At 54.3% G+C, this 9,984-nt stretch overlaps 1 protein-coding gene across 2 annotated transcripts; it reads left to right on the top strand.

Annotated features, from left to right (window-relative positions):
- Window positions 1–255: 255 nt before the first annotated feature.
- On the top strand, window positions 256–7,427 carry BMP4 (bone morphogenetic protein 4; the record flags this gene model as incomplete). Of its 2 annotated transcripts, none has more annotated exons than XM_080668305.1 (4): window positions 256–675; window positions 3,706–3,830; window positions 4,922–5,301; window positions 6,293–7,427. In XM_080668305.1, the coding sequence occupies 2 exons, from the start codon at window positions 4,929–4,931 to the stop codon at window positions 7,147–7,149; spliced, it is 1,230 nt and encodes a 409-aa protein (XP_080524431.1). In that variant the 3' UTR covers window positions 7,150–7,427. The 2 variants fall into 2 exon arrangements, with proteins under 2 accessions (XP_080524431.1, XP_080524432.1); XM_080668306.1 differs by having other exon boundaries at window positions 417–478; window positions 4,975–5,301.
- Window positions 7,428–9,984: the final 2,557 nt, after the last annotated feature.

The following is a 9,984-nucleotide window of genomic DNA, read 5'->3' on the forward strand; positions in this document are numbered from 1 at the left end:
TCTCTAATTACTCGGGGTAAACGGTGATTACTCAATGTTTTAATCATCAGTTTGGGCAGCAGTTACTCTAAACTCAGGGAAGCCCAGACTCCCATGGGTATTTTTGGAAGGTACTGTGACTAGTCGGTGCATGCTTTCTAGTACCTACGCACGTGGTCCCCAGGTGAGTCCCGGCCGCTTCCCAGAGCTGGAGGCAGCTGAGTCCCAGCCCAGCGGCAGCTGCGGACTCCAGCGCTGCCCGGGCTTCCGGGACCCGGGCCTGCGAGGCGAGGCTGGGCGGCTGGAGGGGAGGATGTGGGCGGGGCTCCCATCCCAGAAAGGGAGGCCAGCGAGGGAGGAGGGAAGAAAGGAGGGGCTGCCGGAGAAGAGGAGGACGGAAAGAAAGAAAGACTGAGGGAAAGAGGAGGAAGGAGAAGATGCAAGGGGGCAGAGCTGGAGGGAGGGAGGGAAGGAGTGCGGAGCCCGGCCCAGAAGCTAGGTGAGTGGCATCCCAGCCCAGGGACAGGAGCCTTAGACGCCGCTGCTGCTCCGCGCACTGTATTTCGCTTCTCTCCCTCATGGGATTCCCGTCGAGCCTGCTGCACCCCAGTCCTCGGCCCTCGCCTAAGTTCACTGCGGCCGTTCAGAGGTCCCCAGAAGCTGCTGCTGGCGAGCCCGCTACTGCAGGGATCTATGGTGAGCAAGGCTGCCTGGCGAGGGGCGCCGGACAGAGGGGGCCGAGGCGCATCCTTGGGGTGGGGGGTTGCGGAGGAGGAAGCACGGGACTCCAGCTGTGGTCATGGCAAAAGGTGCTCCCCCCAAAGGTTGTGCTATAAGTAGGGATGCTGGCACTGACAGACACTACTGCCTCTACCCAGGCCACTGTCTCCGTTCGGCGACCCCGGGCTATTTTCACCTTAGTAGGTTTGGGGAAGAAGAGAAGCCTTTAGTTGGGAGTCGTTGGGGAGGCTGCGAGGTCTTGAGGGGATAGCGAACATCAGTCTACCCTCAACGGGAAGGGCCAGGAGAGAAAGGAGTGTCGGCTCTGAAGTCAGGAGAGAGTGAGGGGACGGCCAGGTGGAGGGAGAACACCTAACTGGGTTGGTTCTGCGGTGCGGAGGGCAGTTCTTCTGCCTCGGGAGCGTGCGCGCCTCGCGAGGGGCTGCGCAGAGGGGAGTGTCAGCCGACGCGGCCCCCCGCCCGAGGAAGCCCAGCCCGTGAGAGCTTGCGAACTGCGGCGGCAAGACGCACCTCCTCCACGAGCTATTATCGTGGGCTTGCAGCGTCCCAGGAGCCTCGCCACTGCCGTTTCATCGTGTAGGGTCTCGATGGCCAGGATGCCAGGCGCTTCGGGGACGAGTCTTCCCGTGTGGCCGTGTTCTATAGGTAGTCGCGGGCGAGCAGCACGGCAGACGCACGGCTCTTAATGGCTCTCCCCGCGCAGAGCCGACAGGAACGGGTCCCCGGAATCTCGAGTCCCTGCGGACCCTCCCGGCCCGAGTTGGGCCTGCGGCCTCCCGGGCACCTCTTATGTGCATGGTTTGTGAGGCTTGCTGTTTGTGGGCTCAAGGCTTTGTGAGACGTGAAAAGCCCAAAGACAGGGAGTTGGTAAATTGAGGTGACGTCGGAACTGGTGTTGGGAGAAGACTCGGGCAGGGAAGTATAGGACAGTTGCCTTGAGTTGCATCCCCACCCCCCAAGAAAATTCAGAAGATGAAAGTTCCTTCCGGCTTTTATCTTTTTAATTAAAAAAAAAATTTTTTTGGGGGGGGGGGGAGAACGCGATTAGAGATGAATCCCACTTACCGAACCCGAAATGGAAATACAACCAGCCTTTGCGTTTTAGCGCGCCGTGCGCTCCCGCAGCCACCCTGGGATTGTCCGGGGACTCCGGGCGCCGGCCCCTTCCACTGCCCCTTCGCCCCTCAGGGACCGGCCCCTCTCCGTCTGCTTTTCCTATTTCTGGAACTCCTCCCACAGGGCTTTTTTAGGGTCCCTGGCGTCTCAAAGAAAAGAAAGAAAGAAAAAAAAAAAGAAAAGGAGAAAAGAAAAACCTTTTTGCCCTCCCCAACCCTTTTGCAGTCAGCCCCAGCGGTGGCGCGGCAGCGGGAAAACCTAAAGCCGCTCAAGAAACAGCGCGGCTCTTTCCTGGCGGAGACGGTCGCGCAGGGGCGCCCGTGGCCTCGGCACCCCGGCCCTCCTTGTGGGGCGGCGCCGGGCAGCCGCGGCCCGGCGGGGGGAGGGCTAAGCGCTTGATTTTTCTCTCCTCTTCCTAAAGGCTTCCCTGGAGTGCCCCCAAGAAGAAACCCAAGTTCGTGGGGGGAGAGTAAGGCGGGCAACCTGAGCCCTCAGTCTCTGCAGCGACCCAAGGCAGGAACTGGGAACAGACTCTGGAGTGAGAGGCGAGGTGCAGGGAGATTTTGAGCGGGAGTCGTGCGGCTCGGGACCCCGGAGCGGGCCCACGCTGACGCAGATTTGCGCGGGTCAGGTTTTCGAAAAGGCCCCTTGCTGAGCGACCCACGCGTGCAGCATCTTCAGTTCGTTAGGACATCCCAGTGATTCCTTGAGCTGTGGGCTGGTAAATTCCTGAAGAAATATTTGCTGCGACTGTGCAGCTGGTGCAAAGGAGGAAGGGGGTGGGGGAAGGAAGTAGCGGGGGTTGGCGGGGGTGGGGGGGGGGGAGGAGTGGTGGTTTAAAAAATAAGGCAGGCTGGAGAGAGACAGACGGAGACACAGAGGTCAGAGCGCAGGCCGAAAGCTGTTCACGGTTTTCTCGACTCCTGGGAACTTGGTGGGATTTCCTTTCTGCATCGGGTCGGGAGTTGTAAAACCTCGGCGACATTAAGACCTGAAACTTGTGATGCGCCCTCTCCCCGCGGCGACGCCTCCCTTTGAGTCCGCCTCCGCCCAGAAGGGCAAGGCCGATCGCTTTCTGTGGGGATTTATGCTTTGCTCTGGGGGACGCGGTGCGGAGGTTCTCCCGGTAAAGGAACTAGAGAAAATAGCTTAGCGGCCGCTCCCTCCCCACTTTCCCACGTCGATCGCCGTCAACCACCTCCCCCTCCGCCCCGTGCGTGACTTGGTCAGCAGCTTTTGGCTGGGAGCTAAAAAGGCTGCCCGGTTTGTCTGAGCACTGGCCGGCGTTCGCCAGCGGGTTACTGGCTGTCGCTGGGAGCAATATTGGCCTCGCAGATACTCTGGGGAGGAAGTGGCGGGGAACGCGCGCACGTACGCGTGTCCCTCGGCGCTTTCTTTCAGTGCCCCTTGGTGGTGAGGCTTTGAGAGGCTGAGACTCCGCCGCCCCCGTTCCCGGCCCCACTTGAGCCAGGTTCATGCTGGAAGGCGCAGCCCCTACAGTGCGCCCCAGATCCTCTGGCTTCAGGCCGCTTGGCGCTAGGGCCCGGCGGGACGTCCCAAGCGCCGCTGAGAGAGGCGAGGACCGCGTCCTCCGCGCGCTGGGCTGGGGTACCTGCGGAGGGCTCCGCGGATCGCAGCCCGAGCTCCTCCCAGACCGCGGGAAGCTGGAGCTGAAGGCTGGGAGGTTGGCCTCTGCAGAGGGGGCGGGGCCGCGTTGGGGTTTGTGGGCCCTTTCGCCGCCCGCCGCGGGGAGGGCGGGCTCCTCCGTGCGCGGGGCGGGGCCTCGACGCTCACGTGACTCAGAGAGGCTGGAAGAAATACCGAGCCAGTCTGCGCCAGAGTCTCATTATATTCAAATATTCATTTTAGGAGCCATTCCGTAGTGCCATCCAGAGCAACGCACTGCAGCAGCTCTTCTGAGCCTTTCCAGCAAGTTTGTTCCAGATTGGCTGTCAAGAATCATGGACTGTTATTATATGCCTTGTTTTCTGTCAGTGAGTAGACACCTCTTCCTTCCCTTCCCGGGAATCATTCTGCCCTCTCCACCCCTGCTCGCCTCGGGTCCCTCCCGTCGGACCTTCCTCCCAGAGCCCACACTCCGCTTTCTGGCAGCGCTGTCGCCTTCTTCTCGGCCGGGCAGCCGCGGCGCCCTAGACGTGCGGGCTCTCTGTGAAGTGCTGCTTGCTCCCACTCGCACTCTCAGCTCGGGTGCGTTGCAGGAAAGCGGAGCGAGAGGGGGCTAAAGAGATGAAAGTCCGCTTCGCGGGGTTGTACCTTCTGGCTAATCAGCCCCCTTCCCACTTGCCGGGGGGGAGTGCCCGATGCCCCCGTGTTGCGTTCCCAGCTGCTTGTCAAAATTCTGTCGTCGCTTCTGGGACCAATCCCTCACCCCTCACCCCCGCCGCCCCTTCCCTGGGAGTAAGCGAGCGGGTACGCTCCGATGCTGTTTGCTGGGCATTTCAAACTCATCAGCCACAGTAAAATAAACCTTCAAGCCACTTTGTCAGCTCCCAGACCACGTTCTCGGCCTCGGCCTCCTGGACCCCGCGGTCCTGTGTCTTTACCCTGCCCCTGCTTTCCCTCCCTCCTGCTCGGAACCAGCTGGAAGTTGTGGAAGTTGGGCTGGGAGGGCGGAGAAAGAAGGTGGGGGTGGAGGAAGAGGGGGAGAGGCTGAAGGTCTGAAGTGGAGAGCAATGGCATTTTAATTCTCCCTCCCCCACCCTTTTTTACCCCCTCAATGTTAACTGTTTATCCTTGAAGAAGCCAAGCTGAGATCATGGCTCAGATAGCAGTTGGGACAAAAAAAGATTAACAGGATGGAGGCTATCTGATTTGGGGTTATTTGACTGTAAACAAGTTAGACCAAGTAATTACAGGGCAATTCCTACTTTCGGGCCTTGCATGGCTGCAGCTGGTGATGAAGGGGGGTGTGTGAGGGAGAAGACACAAACTTGATCTTTCTGACCTGCTTTCCATCTTGACCCTCTATCTCTCGCCCTATATGCATATGCAGAGACATCTCTATTTCTCTCTAGTTATTGGTGTTTGTTTATTCTTTAACCTTCCGCCTCCTCCCCCTCCCCAGAGACACCATGATTCCTGGTAACCGAATGCTGATGGTCGTTTTATTATGCCAAGTCCTGCTAGGAGGCGCGAGCCATGCTAGTTTGATACCTGAGACGGGGAAGAAAAAAGTCGCCGAGATTCAGAGCCACGCGGGAGGACGCCGCTCAGGGCAGAGCCATGAGCTCCTGCGGGACTTCGAGGCTACACTTCTGCAGATGTTCGGGCTGCGCCGCCGCCCGCAGCCTAGCAAAAGCGCCGTCATCCCGGAATACATGCGGGATCTTTACCGGCTCCAGTCTGGGGAGGAGGAGGAGGAAGAGCAGATCCACAGCATCGCTCTGGAGTACCCCGAGCGCCCCGCTAGTCGGGCCAACACCGTGAGGAGCTTTCACCACGAAGGTCGGTCCCTGCCCCGAGTCCGGGCGGGGGAGGGCCGGTAGGGTTGGCTGGTGGGCAGTGGAAGCCCTGGGGGAGAAAGGTTCAGGTTACATCAAAGCCCCCAATCCCGGAGGCTGGGGAATGGGGCTGCCTACCTCCAAGAATTTCCAGAGCTAAATTTATTTTTCGGAGACAGAGGGGAGGGGCCGAGGGAAGGGGAATGACACCACTCAGACGTGGGCTAGCCTCAGAGGTGTGTTTTTGCTATATCAAAGCCTTTTCTGCCAGGTTTTATGCCCGTTTTCTTCTTCTTTTTTTTTTTTCAAAGCACCTACTGAATTTAATGTTACAGCTGTGTGTTTGTCAGGTTTATTCAATAGGGGCCTTGTAATCTGATCTGAATGTTTCCTAGCGGATGTTTCTTTTCCAAAGTAAATCTGAGTTATTAATCCACCAGCATCATTACTGTGTTGGAATTTATTTTCCCCTCTGTAACATGATCAACAAGGCATGCTCTGTGTTTCCAAGATCGCTGGGGAAATGTTTAGTAACATACTCGAAAATGGAAGGAGAGGGAGAGGGTGGCTGTGGGCATGTTCCCTCCTGCCTTCTGCTCTGTTGGCCCCTCTTTCTTCACAACCACTTGTAAAGAAAACCGTGTACACAAAGCCAAGAGGGCTTTAAAAGGGGAGTCTTGATGGTGGTGGAGTAAGGAGTTGACACATGGAAATTATTAGACATATAAAGGAGGTTGAGAGATACTTTGTCTTTGGTGCTTGCCGAACGCTAGCTATGTCTCTCCGAGTTTGCTAGCTTGCCCCATTTGTCTGCTTCTTTAACTTAAAAGATATACTTACTTCCCCCAAATAGGCTTCCACCATATAAGCAGAATTCACCACTCATCACCCAACCCTTAACTGTTTCTTGACTTTTCAATCCCTCAGACAGTTCATGTGCCTTTTTTTTTTTTTTTTGCATTTTTCTTTTTCTTTCCCTTCCCAATTGTGCCTAGAACATCTGGAGAACATCCCAGGGACCAGCGAAAACTCTGCTTTTCGTTTCCTCTTTAACCTCAGCAGCATCCCAGAGAACGAGGTGATCTCCTCCGCAGAACTTCGACTTTTCCGGGAGCAGGTGGACCAGGGCCCTGATTGGGAGCAGGGCTTCCACAGAATAAACATTTATGAGGTTATGAAGCCCCCGGCAGAACTGGTGTCTGGGCACCTCATCACACGACTACTGGACACGAGACTGGTCCACCACAATGTGACACGGTGGGAAACTTTTGATGTGAGCCCTGCAGTCCTTCGCTGGACCCAGGAGAAGCAGCCAAACTATGGGCTGGCCATTGAGGTGACTCACCTCCATCAGACACGGACCCACCAGGGCCAGCATGTCAGGATTAGCCGATCGTTACCTCAAGGGAGTGGGGATTGGGCCCAGCTCCGGCCACTCCTGGTCACCTTTGGCCATGATGGCCGGGGACATGTCTTGACCCGACGGAGAAGGGCCAAGCGTAGCCCCAAGCATCACCCACAGCGGGCCCGGAAGAAGAATAAGAACTGCCGACGCCACTCGCTCTATGTGGACTTCAGTGATGTGGGCTGGAATGACTGGATTGTGGCCCCACCAGGCTACCAGGCCTTCTACTGCCACGGGGACTGCCCCTTTCCACTGGCTGACCACCTCAACTCAACCAACCACGCCATTGTGCAGACCCTGGTCAACTCTGTCAATTCCAGTATCCCCAAAGCCTGTTGTGTTCCCACTGAACTGAGTGCCATCTCCATGCTGTACCTGGATGAGTATGACAAGGTGGTACTGAAAAATTATCAGGAGATGGTAGTAGAGGGATGTGGGTGCCGCTGAGATCAGCAGTCCTTGGACACACACACACACACACACACACACACACACACACACACACATTACCATCCACTCACCCACACCCTACACAGACTGCTTCCTTATAGCTGGACTTTTATCTTTAAAAAAAAAAAAAAGGAAAAAAACCTAAACATTCACCTTGACCTTATTTATGACTTTATGTGCAAATGTTTTGACAATATTGATCATATATTTTGACAAAATATATTTATAACTACATATTAAAAAGAAAAAATAAAATGAGTCATTATTTTAAAGGTAAACTATGTTCTTTTCTCTGGAATCATTTCTCTTTTCTTCCTGCCCATCTTTTTTGAGGGACAATTTTTTTCCCATTGAAGTAAAGCTAGAAGCAGGTGGTAACTAGAGGTGGTTAAGTTCTAGGGACAGGAAGTAAAAGAATGGTAGAGAGATGGTAATTGCCAGGAGGAATTGTTTTCCATTTCTATTTAATGTTAACAAGGATACAGCATCCTCTCCCATCTGGATGACACATGCCGTGGAGAAACAGCGGGATAAAAGGAGTAGGCCAGATTAAAGACTCAGTTTTGGGCTCCTTGTACATCTTCTGGATTTGCTCACCTGTTAGAGGTGCGTCCCAGCTGAGTGTGATGGGTAAGAATCTCAGCTCTTGGGAAGTGATTTCCACCTCTGCTTTTATGATTCCCCAGGGTGTCTCCAGTTATTATAGGCCTCAATGTTGTGTATTTCAATCCAAAAGTAATTTTCACACACATATTAACAAATGTATACCAGGTATACGTGTGTGTTTTTAACAGATAGTTGGGTGGTGGTTTTTTTTTCTTTTAAGAAGTGGGTTTTAGCCAATAAAATAAGTGATGTGCCTTACCTTCAAAAAATTTGGTGACCACTATTTTAATATACCACATGGCGGGATTCTCTAGCGTTTTTGGACTTCTTTTCCTTATTTCCTATTCCACCTGGGTGGGGGTTGGCAATAGGGTCAGGTACTGAAGGGTCAGAATTTCTAAGTAGGCACTGTAAAAGTTCCACTATATAGATTCTCTAGAGTCCAATGCCAACGCTCCTTGTCTCTCTGTGCTGCCTGTCCCCCTTCTCTGGAACTGGGCAGAAAGTGATACACTTGCATGTGCTGTTCTGAGCCAGGTTTTCTTCAGGAGAAAACTCAAATATTGGCCAAAGGAAAATGCTCATGTGTTTGAGCAGTCTCTCTGAGTTAAGGGCTGCCAGCAAGGCAGAGAAATGGCTTTCTGAAATGACATGCATATAGTGGCTAAGAGGACCAGACCAGGGGCCTTTGCTTCATCTTACTTGCCACCAGCAAGTAAATTAAGCCCTGGAATCTTAGCCTGCTTAGGCTCATTTCTTATGTGTGCACTTTTTTTTTCTGAAAAGACTTGGATGAGTTGAAAAGCAGTGTCTTTGCACAGTCTGTGTGGGGTGGGCTGATAGAAGTGCATTTCTCCATAGTGAAGGTGGAGTGGGGTGGAGGTGCTGTGTGTGCACCCCCTGCATTCATATACACACTCTTCCCTATGTTCTCGGGGATGGAGTGGCTGAAGCAGGATTCATTTTTGTTTTTAATTACTGAAGTCCTACAATCCTCCAAAGGAGCAGCTTAGTGGAAACCAATAAAAATAGAAGTAGAGCGGTTGCCAAAGCCCCAGCTCCCCGGAGAGCGCAGGTGGAGAGAGGAGATCAGAGCCCCAGGCAAAGGCAGCAAGACTCCACAGTTCCTCCAAAACTCCCTGAGAAGAGATGCTCCCCCCTCCACGAACCCCCCAGGTCGCTGCCCCTTTGATTAATGGTATGGAGGTCGAATAAATCTTTTAGGGGAAGCCCATTATGGGTTTCCCTCAGGCGGCCTCGTTTTGTTTTGCCCCATTTCCAGCAACTTTCTGAAATGTCCATGTCATTGGAAAGGAACCCGCAGATCTCTAGCACTTGGACAAATCATCCGAGGGCGAGTCCTGAACCCGGTGGCTGCCTGGCTCAGGTCACTTTCTAGCAACCACGCTCCCCCGACGCTCCCCCTCCTTCTACTGGCTTATTTTCAGGAATGGATAATGTTGTTTATTTGTTCAGCCAAATATTTGGTCTGGGGAATTTACCGTGAAATTCTGTGAATTGCATATACCTAGTTAACAAAATAGTCCTAATGCCACAGTGTTAGCATGAAAAACAAGGAGCTATGGCCAGCTTTAACTCTTTAAATTCTGTTTGAGGGCATAGTCCTGAGAACCGGGGAGATGAGGAATTGAGTATGGGTAGAGATGATTTAATTTAGGTTTCAGTCTTCCAGGCGTTGCTTTTGGATCAAGCCTGCCATTTCCCCCTTCATGTCTTTATATTTTTTCCCCCAGAGTATTGTTCCCATCCAAGAAAGGTGGGGAGGAAGAATCGCTCTTGAGGAGTTCAGCAAAGTCATAAATAACCACATCGGAGGAGCTGCTGGGTCGATCCCTGCCCAGTCCTTAAACTGGAACGGGCTTCCTAGGAGCTTCAGGAAAAAACGTTGGGGGTGGAGGGTGGAACGCATCACATAGTCCCGGGCTTTCGTTGCATAATTCGCTCAGAACCTGCCAGGTGACCTGCTGACTTTGTTTTCTGTCTTGACCGTGCTCTGCTCCCCCACCCCCTTGCCGCTGGGCAGCGCCACACCGTGAGGGCTGAGGGCAGCCGCGGCCCCCAATCACTCCACCTGGGACCAGCGTCACCACCCAGCAGACAGGCTCCGCCCCCGCCTGCCCCTGGAGCTCCGGGGCTCGGCGGCTGCGGGGGCACCAGGGGGCGTCCTCCCCGCCGGGGCTTAGACGGTGCACCTGGCTGTCGCGC

Source organism: Plecotus auritus (genome assembly GCF_963455305.1).
Source record: "Plecotus auritus genome assembly, chromosome: 1".
In the NCBI taxonomy this organism is placed as follows: domain Eukaryota; kingdom Metazoa; phylum Chordata; class Mammalia; order Chiroptera; family Vespertilionidae; genus Plecotus; species Plecotus auritus.